Raw genomic sequence first — 19,556 nt, 5'->3', positions numbered from 1 at the left:
TACAAAGTAGGAGTACCCTTAGCATCAGCTATATACATGCACATGCATGTTTGGCTGAAATCAATTGTACAGGATACCAACTTAACAACAGTAACACCGATGCATACCTATACCCAAATCCGAGAGCGCCATCCCAAAAGCTATCCAAAGCTTTTCATATGAATGTAAGTAAAAGTGAATTTTAAGCTGCAAGAACAAAGCTGAAAGAGAAATCTATATTCATGGCACAAAAAAGTCATTCTTCCTTCAAGCAGTAATAAGCAGTAGGCTTCTTTTGTGCTGGCTTCAAATTCACAAAGATATACTAAGAAAACTCAAGAAAACAAGTCATCGTCCAGGGTTTGCTGCATGAACCACCATACGCTACTGAATGACCTCAGTGAACACTGAATCAGAATGCTAGCATAATCTTTTCTATTTATCACAAGCAAACATGAGAATTTATGTACAGACTGTCTCTACACTGTTGTTCAACTATTTCATCATTAAGGAAAATTGTTGTTACTGGTTAATTTTAATATATTTAATTGCAGGTAGGTTTGGGGTTTTTTATTACTTCCCCCCTCCCCTACCCACACCCACCCCTCCACTCCCCACCCCTGATTAATAAACCCTTCAGGATATAAACATATAAGAAGGTTCTAAGCCTTACCTGTCCACAAGGAGCATTTTGCAAGGATATTGTAAATGCTCCAGATGTACGGCTTTTTGCTAAAATATATTGGCAGGTAGCTTGGAAAGTATATTTGCGCCCATCAAAGGTCATGAAATGAATGTCTCCTGAAACTGAGCATTCAGCTGACAAACATAACAAATAATGCATTTAAGTATGTAGAAAAGACAGTGTACTCTCAACAGTTATTACTGCTGTAGAGTTCATACACTCTGATACATGCTGTAATTTAGAAAATTGTATTCATATTATAACCAGGTACTAGAACACAGTTAGGAACTGAACCTTATCCTTGCTTTTGTTATGGAGTTCCTACCTGATGCCAGGCCAGGATACCTAAACAATTCTTCCCCCAGAAGGAGGCAATAACATGTGTGATCCTTACATTCTAAGTATTTGATTTGTAGCTCTAAAAACTGATTTGCAGAAACGTTAAGCACTCCCACAGTTAACTGATAACTCTGAGACCAGTGCTTGAATGTATTGGCAGCTATAAGAACCATGAGGCCACAGGTACCTTTAACATGCAAAATCCTTTTGACCTTAATCTCTGTAGTTCAGCTGTCTATCTGTGAAGTGAGAATAACACCCCTCATTCCACAGGCATGTTGTGAAAATAATTAACTGATATTTGTACAATACCCAGATACTATATCACCAGCAGCAACACTGTAGGGAAAAAATAAAGTAATCTTGCCATAAGTCTGTCAAGAGAAGATTGCAGAGGAAATTTTAGTTGAATGACAAGAATGACCAGACAGTGCCATCTACCAAAGACATTATAGTGAGGTATAGAGAGACACATTACTGTGCTAAGCTGAAAGGCAGATGCCTGCTATTCAGACCATTTTAATATTTAATCTACTGTGTGTGTAGATGCATTTATATGCAGATAGAAATAAAAATACGAATTATATAGTGAAATAACACATTAAGATCTAACAGTAGTATTTTACCCCAAGTAAAAATTCAGTTATTAAAAAAGTTAAGTATTCAAGACTTTCACATACCGGGACATGTAAGATTTGTACAAATCCACTTTCCTCCAATGCAAGTACTGAAATAAAAACAAAAAGGTTTCATGCTTTTTTTTTTTTGGTGAAGTACATATAGCCGTCCCTCAGTTGGTCTTCCTGGGTTCCTTCTCTATGAAATGAGAACCAAGTGTCTTGAGTGTCACAAAAGAGTACAACAGAGCTATCACTGTCACTAGGATGCCTGGAAGCTGTGGTAAGAGCTTGTCATGAGGATGTCATCACGTGAAATTTCATTCATGCATCCAGTAACACTTTTCTTTCTTTTTAGCTCCTTGATAATCATTACAAAAGTTAAGGATGGTTAAAATTGAGAACAATAAACACAAGCAATTTGAATCTTATTACTTTAAAAAAATAGAACTTTGTGAAAAAGGAAGTTGCACATCTGCAAGCTCATCCATCTTCTTCAATTAAGTTGATCCAATAAAAGGCATTATCTCTTCCTACAAACTTTTCTTCCCAATGTATAAAATTAACTTAGAAATTCTCAAAACAGCAGCTTAGTGTCATAATGATGTTCGGCTCTTTGCGTCCAAGGGAGACAACACAAACAGGAGACAAAGTAAAGTCAAAGTAATTGCCTGTTAAGATTTTGAATTCTAGATTCCTTTTAGTTTGAGGTAAAGTTCAAGATGAAAAGAGTACTAAACATTACAGTATTCTCTGCAATATCTGTCATTCGCTCTTCTTCCACATTAATAGCTCTATAGTTTCTTTTATCTTTCCCTTCATCGCAAAACATATATGGAACAACAGTTTTCGTACGTAGAAACAGTGAGGACTTATCAACTTAATTCAATTTTTAGCTGAAATAGGCCTTAAAGAAGCTCTCTCTCATGACCATGAAAGGACTAAGTCCACAGCATAAAAAGAAAAATTACTGACCAGTTATTACAATCCTCATAAACCACTGAACCCATTTCAAAGAAACTTCCATGGTAGTCGCAAGGACACTCCATAGGCTTGACACACAATTCATTTTCATAAATTAAGCCTAGAAAAAATAAAACAACAAGAAAAAAGTTAAATATCTGTACAAGTGGCTGATGGAGCACTAACAAGTATACCCAAGAACAAAACAAATGGTCATGTATGATAATAAAACTCTAGATTATTTGGTAGTCATTCTTGCAGAACAAGTGTGCATTTGAATGATATGAAATAAATTATATTACATGGACCAAGACCCTAAATTGATTGAGACACACTAACAATAGTATGAATAACAGATATTTAATATTGGGGGAGAGAGGGAGGAAACCACCCACACAAAAAAACCTCCAAAACAAACACACAAACACCAAACCATGCTGCTTTGAGTACCTTTGGCTTCTTTTCTGACACCTTTTCAAATTTTTGCCTTTACGTTTTAAGGCCCTGTTTGGTCCTTATTTTACTATGACGGGGTTTTGCTTTATTTTTTTTAATCATTCCATTATTAGAGAGCCAGAAGGTAAAAGACTTTACTAGCCCATAAAAAATAAAACGTATGACAAAGATGATTTTACTTATAAATCATCAGGGTATGTATGACAGGCAGGATTAAGATCCATGGCATAACTTTCTCTGTCCTGTTTTGGACAGAATTATGTACCCAAGAGAAGCCAGTAACAAGAGCGAAACTGGACAAAGTGTATTTTGGCAATAAGGGTAAAGTTTTGCTATAGGCCACAAAGGTAAATATCTCACTTGTCAGAACCATACAACAGTGTAAGAATCTCAGTATCAGAACCTGTTTCTGGCCACATGAATGAGTTTTATTCATGTCACATTTTTGAGCTCTCCTAAGCACCTGACCTTGCAGACTTTCTTCAGAAAAAAAAAAAAAGAAAGAAAAAGAAAAAAAACCCCCACAAAACAACAAAACACAAACCAAAAAACCCCACAAACAAAAAGCCCCCAAGCAAAATAACAAACACCCCCCCACCCCCCCCAAAAAAAGAAGAGAGCAGCAACCACCAGAATCAGGAGGATGGCTGCCCTGTCAGCATCAAAGTAAACCCCATTTTTCACTCAAATTGTGGAGCTCTACAGCTAGAACGTGGATCTGTGCTGAAACCTATTCCCACTTGTTAGAGGGAGGAAAAGGCTCTTGTCAGTTACAAGGAAAATAAGGTCATTCATCCACACTCTGTTGGCACTGCATTTATAAAGAGCTCTTGTGAATGCCTTAATCTAGCCAGGCCATGTAGGTATGTAAACTTGGGGGAGAACAATCTGAAAGTTATATAGAATCAAATAATATGTGTTTGAGAAGCAAAACTTACCATCCGGACAGTAGCACCCATCAATGCAGGGAAGCTCACTGTCAATGCACTGTGATTGCTGATGACATGAAACAGGGCAACAGTTGATGCATTCATTGTAGGTCAAGGGTTCAGCACAGGTAATCACTAAAAAAACAGAAACAGGTAGAGAAATGAGAAAGTACTGTGCTACTGCCTCAGGGCTTAAAGAGATTGCACACATTTCTTCCAGGTATTTACTTTTTGCTAAGTCAATTGAGTATCTGTTGTCTAGAACAATGAAACAATGGCTTTCGTAACACACGCACACAGAGAATATACATATATTCATATTCTGTCCATTAAAGGTGCATTGAGAAAGAATAACCTTAAATTACACCAAGGGAGACTCAGGGAAACTTCCCCACAGTAGAGCTATTTAGCTATTCAGACGAGCATAGGAAGTGGTAGAACATCCATTAACAAACATTTTTGGAAACACGGGGGAAATCTTGTGTCATGAATGACAAAGCAGCTTTGGTCCTGTGTTCCAGACACGCAAATAAATTAGATTATCTCTTTCAAACTTACTTTCTGTGACTTCTAAGATGAAGATTATGTAAGTGTAATTCAAATTTATTTTTAACACTCATGACACACATTTCATATGTCAGAAAGCCATGAAGACTTTGGCGATATCTGAAAGAGTAGCTCTATGAAAAAACAAATGGTTAATCATCTTAAAGAGTCTCTGATGTTTTAGTAAGAAGATTCTTAAAACACATTCTAATAAGCTTAGCGCTTTAAATACATTCAGTACAAATTACACATACAAAAAAGAAATTCCATTGCATTTACATAGCCTTGAAGTGAGTCCATAGTTATGCTTTCATTGAGAACTATATAAGTTCAAAATAGGAGGAAGGATAAAGAAGTAAAAGCATGAAGAGCACTCTTTCCAAAATACAACTACTAAGCAGTATCTCCAAGTTCGAAAGCATCTGCATACCACACTGCTGAAAGTGCATTCGCCATCCATGAAGTGGCTTTCCTGCTTGGGCACATGCTCTGGCATATTCAGTTAATGCTCGACACCAAGTTGCATTATCAACTGCTGACCTTACACAAATAAAAATTGACATATTATTTTCTACCCACATTCAAACATGCAATCATAACCTCATGAGTGCTCCTGCATTGCATACAACCACGTTTGAATCTACTTTAATAACGTTCTAAAGTACTGTGTTGTTTGGCTAGGTTAAAAGTCTTAAATGGGTAAGACATTCTGCCACACCTGAAGACAGGTCATCAACATATTTGAGACCTGATGCTAATTTCCTGAATAAATCCATGAAAGCCAGAGATACAGCAGTATAAACAGATTTAAATAAAGGTCTTGATTTTTACAAAAGGAATAACATCCTTCAGAAAACTCACAAGAAAGTGTCAGGTTTCCACCAGTGAGTCACCATAGTACAAGAAATGGAAATTTTCTTCTCCTGTCCTGCCTGTTAATTTAACTAGTCAAAACTGCATGGACAAGGAGCATAGCAGGTTGTGAAATGACAGCATAAATTCAAATAGTAATCAAATTCCTCTTTTCACTGGATTAACATACAGCTTGCGGATGCCAAACTGACCTATTCACTATTACTTTTCATTAAGGTTAAAAATACTAATGATGTTGCACATTCAGAATCAAAACAGATGCCATATTCAAGGGAAGGTACACTAACAAATTATGCAAGTATCTGGGCCTGATTTTGGTCATCCTTATACCAAAGCAAACAGGAACAACTCCACAGAAAATTCTAGCAGTAAAACTAGAACAAGTGAGAAAAGCAAGATAATAAAAGAATGTTAGATAAAAACTGATATGCAGAAAGAGACACACATTAGTTCTGTTAACATTTACAATTCAATTCATTCTCATGATAGAAGGACAATGTTTTCTGTAACAGCTTTGGAATTACCCAAAAACATTCACTTACATGCAAAGATCATTGGTGCAGCTTGCCATAAAAGGAACAGGACTCACATATTCATGACATTGTTCAAACGGGGGATGTAACAGGATATTACACAGAGTGTATGCCCTCTGAAATGAATGAGATAGCTGTTGTGAAGAGAAGGTTTTCAAAAATAAACCTAAGCAGAATAGAATACTATGGAAAATCAGAACAGACATCTCAGCCTGTGACTAGGAATCATTTTCCTCTCATCAGCTAAAAGCAGTGACTAGTAGCATATTGCTCTCCATACCAGAGTTCATAACACTGAATCTTTTATCCAAGGCTATACCAATGGTCATAAAACATATCCCTTTCCCCAAGAAAGGCACAGACCATGTTGCAGCTAAGCCCACATGACCTGAAATAGCCTTAATTTTAGTTAAATTAAACAGTAAAAGGCAGCAGAAATAAAACATGCCTGGCATCAGCTTTAGTTTCAAAGCATTTCATTTCAGGGTTGTATCTCAAAAATATTACTCAAAAGGAAAAACTCCTTCAATGTGATGGACAAAAGTAACAATAATTAATTTTTTAAACACTGGCAAATTAACTGTGCTCTTATTCTGGTTTTGCCTGCTTGCTTCTTTCTATCCTTCCTAAGGGAAGGAATGGGAACCAGCTCTAGAACACACCCCTACTTTACAACTTTTCATTTATTTAGCCCCAGATTCAAACACTTCTATTGTCTGCTATGCAGACAATATAACATTTCAAAAGATCAAGAATTAAATTATAAACTCATACAGAAGAAAAATGGGGGGAGAAGGAGGGGACAAGGGAAGCTCTGCTGCAGCAACTATTTTAATCCATCTCTCCAAAGAGGAACTGAGAATATTTCCAGTCTCCTTCAAAGCGTTAGAGTCAAATTCTTGCTCTAATTAGAATCACCAACTACTGCCATAATCCTTTTGTGATGATCCAAACCTGTAGAGATTCATGGCTTTGTGTCAGGCAGGGTGGTTCATTTAGAAGAGATTTATCCCAATTGCGTGTTCCTTCTGGAGGATTTTCCTGCCAACTCTCTACGAATTCTGTTACATCATCTGTGAGTTTTCCTAAACAAGACACACAGAGTCATACAGCGACTTGGAAGAACAACAACGTTTCTATAAGATTTCCCCAGGAAACATCTCAATAATCAAAACATCACATTAAGCAGAGCACGCCAAACCCTTCCTACAACTAAATGAATCAGCTGTTAGTCTGAAGACAATCTGGTCCTTTTAAAAAACAAAAATACTTTCAAAAGGGACCATAGTAGGAAGGCTTTAGAATGGCAGAAAGAAACTTACTCATGCAATTTTGCAAGGAAGGGCTTTAGAGAGCAGGACTGTGCCTGCTGCAGTCCTTCCAAAGGAAGAAAGGAAAGAAAAACTGAAATAAACTGTATATACACAGGTCCATGCTGTTACTTTATATGAAACTCCCAACAGAGAGTCTAAAACCCAAGAAAGATGAGGCATTCCTGGGTCAATGCAAGGGTACAAAACGATTGTATACATTAACCAAGTAAAGGTGTGACTTTTTCACATAAGTAGAAATGTCCACGCTAGCTTTAAACTAGCTAAGAAAGCTATTATCCATCACAGACAAGTGGTGGCATTGATTACTAAGATTACCCACCAATGCATATCTTGCTGTATCTTTTTTACTACTGCTCCCCAAGCTAATTGGATAAAGCTAGTATGCCGTGTATTGACTTGTGCTACAACCACAGCTTTATGCAACTGAGATATCCTGAGAAAGGTGAGAGGGTAGAGGAAAGTCTCTGAAGGCAGTGGGGACAATGAGGTATTGATCTTGGTATTATTTTAAGCATTTTGATTTAGTGAGCAAACTATTCAACGGGGGTAAGAGCTGATATTAGTGCAGGGCTTTCTAAAATTGAGTGGCACACTTAAACAACAGAGGAAACCTACTACATACTGTACTCTGAGCTTTGAAGTAGTACTCTACAGAAATACTCTGATTTTAAAGAGGAGGAGCAAAAGTTAAACAGCCCAAAGCAATGATTTCCAGAAGTTTTTATCACCTAACTTGAGATACTTTTCAAGGGGCCTGATTTTCCCCCCTGGTTCTTTTTATTTTATAGAGGTCTTCACTCAGTATTTATTGAAAGCCAAGACTCTTGGAAGTATCTGAAGCTGGTATCCAAGGATCACTGGTGACTTCTGAAATTGTTAGCATAAATGAAGTGCCAGATCAAATGAGATTTGGCAGTCTTCATTGATTTGATTTACTAATTAAAATTATAGATTTATTTTCAATAGCAATATCTCAAGCTTCCACAGGCTCCTATATAAAATTGCTAAGAGGGCAGTAAACATTTAAAAGTAGATCTTACCTTTCAAGTTCTAGGAAAATGAAGGACAAATACCATTGTAGGTAATTGAGTAAGACAGCTTTTTGTCATGCTTTTTAAAGATCTTCCTCCTTAGAACCCACCTATATTGAAATTGGTCCTCTTCACTAACAATATCACCTACCAGAAGTATTTCCATATCATATTTTCCACTTCAAAAGTTGCCCATCTTATATTCAATTAGCATTACAATTAAAAACTAAGCAAAGTAACATATAGTTCACCTGGAAAAAAAAACCTGTATTAACACAAGAGGAAATATTTTAAATACTCACCATAACTAGTTTCAAGATCATCCTGCAGAACAGCATTATTATTTCCACACAGTCCATGTGTTTTGCCCAGGTACTCTGGTGCCATTTTGATATACACTGCAGACGTACCATCCCAAGCCAGAGTAAAGGCATACTGGTGCCTGACTAGGAAGTATCCAGCTAGCTTCTGGATGTGTAAGTTTCCAATAATATAAGGCAACTGTACTCTGAGAAATGAGAGAGAATCAAAAAAACTTTACATGAGAAAGTATCACTATTAAAAATAAATTACTTGCCAATGTAATGACTTCCTCATATACCTGAAAACCCCTGACATAAATATTGAATAATTCCACTAAAAAAGATGAAGTTGCAAATAAAAGCAAAAAATCAAAGGATCAATGTCAATGGTTATGCTTCCTAATACTATGTACCGCTCATTTAGGTATCACCTTCCTCAGACACAACTCTGTAGGTGGAGAGTAATTATTGCAGCTGTGGTCTGGATAGTTTCTTTCTTAAGCTACCAACAAGTGAGTGATCTAGTTTACTTCTCTGTTATCAAATCGGTGTTGTCAAATTAGTTCCAGTGTAGCTACAGCATCAGAAACATGAGTGCAATTACCCAAATCCTTTATAGGTGACTTCACTGCTCATCTTTATCTGTTCATCTCCAGAAAAGAATAAACTAATGGACCTTTTGCAGGAGTACGGAGAAGAATGGCACTCAGGATCATTATTCACCTGCCAAATAAAATTACTAGCATCAAAGTCAAGATTTTAATCAATCTCTTCATAACCCACATTACACAACTCATACTCCCAATCCCTCCCTCAGTATGTGAACAAGTAGTTTGGTCCCATTCTTCCCCCAAAACCTGAGTACAATTAACACTCTTTTTAGAGCAGTCTTTTCACAGCAGCAGCAGGTTTTCAAAGTATACACATCAGTTTCCTTCCAGCTATTTACATTTTGTGCTATAGTAACTGGTAGTCACATTACATTAGAACTACATCTAGATTACATTCTAGAACCCCATTCTATCATCACAAGTTATTTTTAATCTCTTAATATTAATGCATTATTAGCAAGCTCAACAACAGCTAAAAGGAACGTAGGTGCAGTCCCCTACCTGTATGGAAAAACTCTGTTCATCTAATTCAGTATGTCTCACAAGCGCGTATGTGGATTTCCCGGAAAAATAATAATAGAGTCCATCGAAAGTTTCAAAATTATATTGACCCCATGTTCTGCATATATTATCTCTTTCAGCACCTGTATTATACACTAACAAAAGGAGAGTCACTTGAAAAGTAACACTAGTTTTTGGATTCAATCTGTAGTTGAGATGTATGTGTGTGGTACGCTATGAAATATCACCACAGAAAAGAGAGGGAAAAATACTAGGGCATGAAGGAACCTTTAGGCAGAGGGTAGTCATTCTTGTAGCTGTGGGAACCCGAGTACAATCCCAGAAACCCAGTCAAGTTTTCTCTCTTTACATACCTGTCTGGCATCTTGGTCCAGTTGCATTAAATCGACTGCAGTTACACAGCTCTCTGTGGACACACTCACCTCCATTAAAACATGTAAATGAATCTGAGTGGAAAAAGCATGGCATGTTAAAAGTAAATTATGATAATTTTCATTCTTAAGACCCAGTTCTGTCACCAAATGTAACTCCATGAACAACAGGAGATGCTGGCTTAGCATTTAAGTGTTCAGGAGAATCCCACAGGCCTCCACAAACAGGAAACATACTGCAAAAGCTTCACCTCAAGAAATACAATCAGATGAAGTAAATCTATTGCACATTTAGAGAAGCCAAATCAAAATGGCTGTCATACCTATTAGTCTGATGCGTTTTTAGTCTCTTAAGCAATGAACAGGGGAACTGACCAAGTATTACACAACAAAAAAGCACAGTGCCTATATCCTTGTATAAAAGACTGCTACAAATAACACTGTGTGGATAAGCTCTACCAGGATGAGAGCATATTACCCTAGAAATACAAATGTTGAGATCCCAGCTGTAAATCTTTCAGTTGCCTGCCCTCCTTCCATCTTATAACTTTTAAGTATACCAACCACAAACACTTTCCATGAAGACACAGACCACTGCTCTTGTTTCTAATTTTATTAGAGACAAACTTTGAAGAAAGGAAAAATGTAATGCTTAAGTATAGCGACCCTACTGTAGAGAAAGTAAACTCCCTAACTTGCAATGACAGCTTTGGAGGAGGGCGACGTGTTGGGTTTTTTTACTTTTTATTTTCCCTAGGAAGATCCCCATCAAAATCTGACAAAACAAGTTTTCACAGTCTAAGGAAAGATGTGCACAAGCAGAAACAAAGCTTCTTGCTACTAAATTTAGACTTTGTGATTAAAAGCTTTTCTAACAATTGTGATATATTCACTTATTTTGCTAATATTTCATCTTTTCAAGTTTAAGTCTCTTTAGGAAAGCATTTGAATTTTAATAATTGAGTATTATGCAATCATAGCAATTTTTGTGTCTGGAGAACAGAAACCTAGATTGTATTTGTGCAGACAAGCAGACAAGTTGCTCAAAAGAAACTATTTCAGGAAGAGACAAACTGAAGACTCAGCCTTCTTGTTCTATTTATCTTTATAAACACTTTGTTCTTGAAAAATAATCTTATATATGAATTTAAGTGCTGTCCTGAAAACCAGAATTCACAGATAAAGATCTTTTCTCCCATTTCAGTAAAACCCTCGCTTATAAAATATCTAATCATCAGTAGTATATACAGAAGTCCTAACATACCTAGATTACCTTCAGGCTTTTGAGAAAGCTTTGCTAAAGAGGGTTTGAAGCTTTGCTGATGCAAGCAAAATAAAGCAAGCTCCACTTCTGACAATCCAAATAAACTCTACAATTGATTTAGTCTTGACAGACTTCAGAGGAAAGCCTTCTAGGATACAGGCCACTGTTTTATGATTTCATGGGTCACACCATCTTCAGGTTTTGTTCTCACTATTAGCATTCGCTAAACATACATGAAAAGCACCAATATCAAAAGTAGATTCTGAACTACTTTACAGAATGGTTGAAATGTTTTTTTATAAACTGATTGCAAGGAAACAAATGCTTTCTAACAAGTCAAGAGTTGATCATTGACATCCTATTGCCATTAAATCGATGCTGAATTCTTGATACCAGAAATAGCAACAGAAAAATAAATAAATTTTAAAGGATGTTTTCTCCCTACCTAATTTTTCTCCCCTCTTCTAGAATTGCATTTTATTGATGTTTTACCAATACCAATTTCCTACCAATATTTTTTATATTTTTTTCAACACATACCACCCCGCCAAAAAAAAGAAGGCCATGCTGAAAAGAACAAGGCAGGTAGACAAAGTAAAAGAGAATGCTCCTTTGCCTAGCTAGCCCAAATATCTAGCTCCTTTCCCTGCCCGGCCAGCACAAATTCAATTTAAAAATCAAGCAATGCTTGCAAGCGCCATGTAGAAAGGCCCCTACTTATTCTGACTGAGCCATCTCATTTACATACTCACAGTGACCAATCTTGTCACTAATGCAAAACCCTTATTCCTCTTGTCAAGAGAGGCAGACATTGATCTCTTTCATCTTGAGTGCTGCAAGACCTGTGTAATCAGAGCTCAGGTCTCTGTTCTTTGCTTCTCTAAGATTATGCCCTATTGCCTGTCCAGTTACAATAATCTGCAATTAGACTGCAAGTCATGTTCTTCTTAGTTGTAGAGGAAGTTAGCCCCCTTTTGATGTTTCAGGTTGAATGATTCCCCTTTAAGCATGGCTCAGGTAACCTGCTTCAGATTGTGCACACAGTCAGCTATCTGGGGGCCCTTGCTGTCACTGGGAAGGATCTCCCTTGCTCCCGTTTAGACAGAAAGGGAGTCATATCTGAATTGGAAGTCAAATGACTCAATGATGAGCATTTTCCTCTTTATGAAGTTCTCTTCTGTCTGTACATGTATGATTCTAAAAAAACCTGATAAACATAGCTCTTTTATTTGCTTATATCCCTTTTTACAACACTGTAGTATCTTTCCTTACACTGCGTGGAAGAGCTCTGTGTGCAAAGATTAGTTATCCTTAACCAGGTAATGAGAGGAATACAGTGTTGATTCAGGCAGCATTTAGTGATCTTACTACTGCAAACAATATGGCCTCCTTTAATCATCCAATCTGCTCCATTAACACAGAAATACTTCCTCAGGTATCCAGAATAAACATCCATTAACAAAGCATTCACGCTGATCTTTGGTCATTAAAGGCATATAAGCTCCCTAAATAAGCCAACCCGTAAGATTGTATCACAAGTTTAGGTCTCTCCTAGGGACATGAGAAACATTGTAACACCTGCAGAAAGGGAATAAACATCAAGACTAAGCAAAGGTTAAAATTAGGAAAGGTTATAGAAGAATACTACATCCTTCGTTTATCTGAAAGTGACCTCTATTAAAAAGTCCTTAGCTCCTCTTTTTCCTTTGACATTATGCCAGTTGAGTGCATTAGGCTGGAATCTGAAATTGAAAACTGGTGAGACTTTTCTAGCAGAAAGTGGTAGGCCTAAGTAACATGATTCGACTCGCATAAGTAATAATGCAATTTCTAACCAGTGATGCCATTACAACCTGCAAGTCACTCTGATAATATGACTATTGTTGCCATGAAGCAACTTGTCTCAAATTCCTTCTTTATTGAACAGGGTGAAGACTTGGGATCATCTTAGAACGCAGACCTGAATTCTTCTCTGCTCTTCTCATTGCTTAAACACTCTAACCATGTGGTAATTACTGAATAGGCTTGCAACCCCACTCAATATGTGGATAGGGTTATTTTAGTTCCTTGGGCACCTACACCTCCGTTTCAGTTCATTCCCCTTCTTAATTCTTCAGTGTTAGGCAGTGAGAACCTTCAGGCCAGAGCTGGCACCCTATCAGCAGTACCAGAACCTCATGCCCATTATCTATCACAGCCTTTGAAAAAGTGAGACTGTAATCTAGCCTGTTTGCATTTCATTGCAAGTGTTTCTGGAGATAAGTGCCCAGGCTTCACAGAGGTGATTACTGCTGTTGCTCTCTAAAAAGTGATGCTTTAATAGTAGCATGTAGACCTGACAAGAGGAAGTTCCAAAATCCATTTTGAAATACAGTACAGTCCCACCCAACTCTGGTTGGCCTTTCAAATGTTCTTCACCTGGGCTCCAAGCACAAGTTCTGCCAATTTCATATGGTGACTGTTCAAAGACACCTTGCATCTTTACCAAAATAAGCATTTATTTTGAAATATTATTACAGATGCAATACATTTTGTGGGTTTGTATCTATGATATTGTGCCCACTTAGTTTATTATGCTTTCTTACATTACTATTTCTCTAATGAGTACTTAAGATCTCTTGAACTTATTTCAGTTGCAAACCAACTGTATGTCCAGGTTTGTTCATCCATGATTTGTTCTTCTGATCTTCTAACATGTTTATTAGGAATAAAATAGGTATAGCTGAAAGTAATTTATATAATGTGAAGTCCTTCAACATGAAGTGAGAGTCACTAAAGAACAGCTCTACTCTTGGAGCACAAAGAAGTAAGTGCAAAGAAAGCACGTATCTGTATCCCACACAGAAGTTAAGACACTAAATCGGCGAGACATTTGAAGTGAAGTTTTTTCACAAAAGTAAAAGCAAGCCAACACATTCAAGAACATGTCTGACTACTCAAATTACAATGCACATCAACCTTGAAATACTTGATTTTTGTTTTAACCATCATGTCAATCCAGTTGCTCCAACTGAATTTTGACCTCACTAATGTACCATTATCATCAATACACTATTAATTCTTCAAGATCTGTGACTGATGTGGACCTCCTTATGGGTATTAAGCACTGCCTAGTGTTGGAATTCTGTATTTTATTACTGTTAAGACATGGCATGAAAAATTTGTTTAACGCAAATCACTGAAGACAGATTTCCTTTCAGGATATTCATTAATAGATTTACTTGGACAGAAAAGTTGAAGCATGAAAGATTAATATAGAGATCTGAAAGCGATCAAGTTTTACTTAAGCTAGGCAGGTACAAGGTCGAGCCTGTTGCCTCAGTTCTTATGACTCTGCCTATTTATCAACTTTGGCCCAAACAGTTTCAGAGCTCCAGAATCATTTACAGAAACAAAGACTTTCTAGTTTTCAGGATTCTTTAAAAGATGACATATTTTAAAAGCTTTATGCAAGTGTAGAAGAGAGGTCTGCCTGAAGGTTATCTGTCATGGTTTAACTCCAGCTGGCAACTAAGCACCACACAGCCACTCGCTCACTCCCCGCTCCCGGTGGGATGGGGGAGAAAATCAGGAGGGCAGAAGTGAGAAAACTCGTGGGTTGAGGTAAAGACAGTTTAATACGGAAAGCAAAAGCCACACATGCAAGCAAAGCAAAACAAGGAATTCATTCACTACTTCCCATCAGCAGGCAGGTGTTCAGCCATCTCCAGGAAAGCAGGCCTCCATCACACATAACAGTTACTTGGGAAGACAAACACCATCACTCCTCATGTCCCTCTCCACTTCCTCCTTCTTCCTCAGCTTTATATACTGAGCATGACATCATATGGTATGGAATAGCCCTTTGGCCAGTTGGAGTCAGCTGTCCCAGCTGTATCCCCTCCCAACCTGTGCACCTGGCAGAGCATGGGAAGCTGAAAAGTCCTCAATCTAGGTCAAGAAAAGATCTTGATCTAGAAACAACACTACTTAGCAACAATTAAAACATCTCTGTATTATCAACACTGTTTTGAGCACAAATCCAAAACATAGCACCATACTAGCTACTATAAAGAAAATTAACTCTATCCCAGCCAAAACCAGCACATTCTCAAACTACTAAAAAGATCAATCATTTAAAAATCAGCAAATTTTATTCGGAAAAGTGAAAACACAAAGCAGTTTGAGATAAGAATTTGCAAGCAACATCAACTAGACATATAGCCATGCATAAGAGTAGAATGTATGCTTAAAATTGAATAGTTAAACTTTTGCTGTCAACATTCTTGAAATTTTGTATTTTGTAACTCTGCAAAATTTCCATTGCACATTCTCTAGAAAGCTTTCAGGTGTCCTTTTGACTACAGGAGAACTCATATAACAAATATTTCTTGCATTATCTTTTATCCTTCAACTTCATAGTCTTTGAAAGCATCTGCCTGCAACAGCACAAGTTTTCTGTGGCATACAGGCTTCAACAGTAGGTTGTAATTTTAATCCTTCAATACTAAGAGCCTTCTAGTTAGCTGCAGATTTTCTGCTCTGGTGCATCTCTTGAAATCAGCACACATTGTAAGGGACAAGTATCTTCTATAGTAACAGTGACTTTAAACATTAAAGATTCATGCCTGCTACAGCATTTCAACACAAGAAAATTTGAAGTGTTTAACCTGTTAGGAATTTTCAGCAGTAGTTTGAAACTTACTTCCAGAAATAATTTGTTTTTCCTGTCCCAGGTTCTTAATATGCATTAGCTCTGGAGTTACTTGTTTGGGGGGGTTGTTTGTTTGTTTTGGTTTTTTCTAACTTTGCATGAAAAATAGATTTGTGGGGAAGGAAGTTACAAGTTTAACAGCTATGTAAACTATATGTTAACTGCTGTGAATTATTCTGATAAATATTTTGTCCTGGTTTTGGCTGGGATAGAGTTAATTTTCTTCCTAGTAGCTGGTATAGTGCTGTGTTTTGGATTTTAGTAGGAGAATGATGTTGATAACACACTGATGTTTTAGTTGTTGCTAAGTAATGTTTACATTAGTCAAGGACTTTTCAGCTTCCCATGCTCTGCCGGGTGCACAAGAAGCTGGGAGGGGGCACAGCCGGGACAGCTGACCCCAAACTGGCCAAAGGGCTATTCCATATCGAATGATGTCATGATCAGTATATAAACTGGGGGGAGTTGGTTGGGGGGTAGTGATCGCTGCTCTGGGACTGGCTGGGTGTCAGTTGGCTGGTGGTGAGTGGTTGTATCACTTGTTTTTTTCCTGGGTTTTGTTTCTCTCTCACTCTCTTGTTGTTTTCCTTCTCATTACAATTTATTATTATTATTATTATTATTATTATTATTGTGTTCCAATTATCAAACTGTTCCTATCTCAATTCATGAGTTTTCTTACTTTTGCTCTTCCGATTCTCTCCCCCATCCCACTGGAGGGGAAGGGTGAGCGAGCGGCTGTATGTCACTTAATTGCTGAGTAGGGCTAAACCACAACACATTTCAAAACTCAAATCCCATATTCCTTGGGTACAAGAAACTAACACAAGAATTTATCTCTTGGTGTTTACCTGTACTATACCAACTTTTTTGTTCCACTGACATATAAGACATTACATCGCTTTCTAAACTGCTTTCAGCTGACTAATACAACAGAAAGGTAAAGAGATACATCGCACAATAAATCACACACCCATCATACAAAAGTTCCACATAAAATATGCTTGTTTATCTATATATACAGAGTTATAGGAAGCAAGAAAAAATGTTATCACAACAAGGATTGACTGTAATAGGATGAAATATAAGTCCATTATAATCACAGTTTTCTAAGTATGACATAGAATAATTTTCATAGAGACATCACTAAACTGGAGGAAGAAGCTGATAACCTGCCTTGCTGGTTTAAAAAGGAAAAAAAAAAAAGCTTTACTATTTCATATATCCCCAGATTGGTGCAAATCTCCATCAGTCCAAGGGCAGAGCTGTAGCAGCTTGCATCTCTCTTCAAACAGGAAGGGCCAAAACAAAACTATTGTTCTAAGCATTTAGAGCATGTTACCAAAACTCTTGCACAAAGCAGATCACATTGTTCTTCTGTTTTTAATATGTCTTTTAATATGTCTTTTAATATGTCTTTTAATATGTCTTTTAATATGTCTTTTAATATGTCTTTTAATATGTCACACACAGACAACAATGGATTCCATTTCTCACACAGAGTTTACTGAGATTTAAAAAGGAAACTTCCAAGTCTAGGTATTCCACTGTTTAAAGAGTTTAATAATCTTGATTTTATTTGCCTTCAAGTATGGGCAATCATCAATAATTTTGAAAGTATGTCTCTAACATTTTCTTGCCAAAGCAAGTACATCAGAAATGGAAAATCCTTATGAAATATTTTTGCCCCATAGAAAAAGAAACCAGGAAGTTTATCCTACTACATCTTCAGAGGGCAATGAAACCTAATTCTTGCCATCATAACTACATCCTCCTTTAAAAGCTTAGACGTGATGAGTTAGCATGAGATACTTGCCACCCATTTCATTCTCCCTCCTTCTAGATTTGTTCTTCCCTTTCTTAAATATTAGGCCTATTTAAGAAGCAAGAAACCTGCACATAAACCCTTTTCAAGAGTTCTGTTTAAACAGCACAATGCATTTTAAAAGTCTTTTTTCTAGCTGGTTGTTCTGAAACAGAACATGAAATCCACTAGTCCCATTAAAGGAATTTTCATGTGGCAAAAAATAAACCCAGGGAACCAAACAATTATTATGGCAACAAATTTCTCAGCACGATTTGCACATCTTCTTTTTGGAAGCTGCTTTATTCGGTTTAAAAAAAAAAAAAAGTAGAGCTAAGAAAAGAACTACTTCTTGGTCAATAAGCTGGTGCAACCCCTCAAAAGCAGAGGGAGTTTTACTGGTATAGACTGCTATACTTGTAGAGTAATTTTATCATACACAATATACATATATGGTATTTTTTATATACTGAAGAGGTTCATAGGTAATAGTTTTTATTTGAGTCATATGCTTCTCTAAACCCTTCTATTATTCCTCCACATTCAGCTACACACTTCTCAAAAGCTTCTGAAAACAGCATGTATTAAAGAAATTAAAAGCTTTTGGAGACAATACAACCCTAATCACAATTGATAAGAGTCCAGTCCACACATCAGCCTTACATTTTGTGCTACAAAGCTGGGGGATGCAAACCCAGACTATTCGCTATTAGGCAGGTCCCACATCGAATGCAAACAATCAGGCTGACTGAAGAGAAACTAGAGGTTTCACATCACTTACTACAATCACTCTGAATTACTTTGCCTCATGTTTCTCCTTTGTACAAGACAAGCATGACACAGGCTCTACAGAAGAGCTAACACAGAAGATCTTTATCCTTGAGCAAAGAGATTTAAGCCTGTCCACTGCTAAAACTAAGATGAACCAAAAAAGCCACAATAAAAATTCCTCAGGCAAATGCCCACCACTGCAAGCTGGTGGCTAAGAGTACCTCATCTTCCTAACCCATAGATTACACACACAAAAAGCATCCATAGATTACCTCAGCAAAAAAGTAACAAACAAAAAACCTCCAAGCACAGAAAAGATACAGGACAGGTAATTTAATGGCATCTAGGCAGCAATCCACATCCTTAGGTATGTCACTACAAGAACAGATTGCCCTGCTGAAAGCTCATTTTTAGAAAAAATGCAATTAGAGACAGTCTTTCAAATGACCAAACCAGAACCAAGTGCAAACCCCGCGATAAATTGTCGTAGTCCTGTAGTCCTTTGAGACCAATCAAGGTAGAGCTCGCTTACTGTGAAGACCTGTATTAGCTATTTTAGGGGGTTTTCTTCATAAAAATAATTAAATGATGCAGAATATAATGGACAAGTGAAGGTATTTCATGTAAAAACATAAATAACTTACTAGATGGTCCACATTTCATGCTGTGAAGTGTCCTGTTCCGAGATAAGGATATCGTAGTAGATGCAGCCTTAGAAACTGCCATTCCAGATGCCTTTCAGAAAGAACAAAGAAATCAGCAGCTATAACCAAGAAACCTTAAAAATCTCTTCATGGTCTATCAGTAAATTTACCATTTTTAGTAAACTCACTGCTTCATATTTGGCTCACTAAAAAGTTACCAAAAAACACCATTGTAAAGTAAAAAGTATAGTCACTCTACTCAAGACTCCAGTGAAAGAGCAAAGTACAT

General features: G+C 37.0%; 1 protein-coding gene across 1 annotated transcript in view; it reads right to left on the bottom strand.

Annotated features, from left to right (window-relative positions):
- The window catches only part of OTOG (otogelin), a 108,956-nt gene that overhangs the window by 85,705 nt on the left and 3,695 nt on the right, over positions 1-19,556 (bottom strand). Inside the window, exons 4-15 of the mRNA XM_075502231.1 lie at positions 19,268-19,358; positions 10,074-10,166; positions 9,700-9,854; positions 9,192-9,310; positions 8,588-8,793; positions 6,875-7,005; positions 5,930-6,036; positions 4,945-5,054; positions 3,978-4,103; positions 2,596-2,704; positions 1,684-1,730; positions 653-798 (exon numbers count right to left, since the gene is read on the bottom strand). Of these exons, the coding sequence (XP_075358346.1) occupies positions 653-798; positions 1,684-1,730; positions 2,596-2,704; positions 3,978-4,103; positions 4,945-5,054; positions 5,930-6,036; positions 6,875-7,005; positions 8,588-8,793; positions 9,192-9,310; positions 9,700-9,854; positions 10,074-10,166; positions 19,268-19,358 (1,440 nt within the window). The remainder of the gene's footprint in view (positions 1-652; positions 799-1,683; positions 1,731-2,595; positions 2,705-3,977; positions 4,104-4,944; positions 5,055-5,929; positions 6,037-6,874; positions 7,006-8,587; positions 8,794-9,191; positions 9,311-9,699; positions 9,855-10,073; positions 10,167-19,267; positions 19,359-19,556) is intronic.

The sequence above is a fragment of the Mycteria americana genome, chromosome 5 (assembly GCF_035582795.1).
Source record: "Mycteria americana isolate JAX WOST 10 ecotype Jacksonville Zoo and Gardens chromosome 5, USCA_MyAme_1.0, whole genome shotgun sequence".
NCBI lineage: Eukaryota > Metazoa > Chordata > Aves > Ciconiiformes > Ciconiidae > Mycteria > Mycteria americana.
Note: the sequence above shows the minus strand (reverse complement) of the source record. Positions and strands in the feature narration are given on the sequence as shown.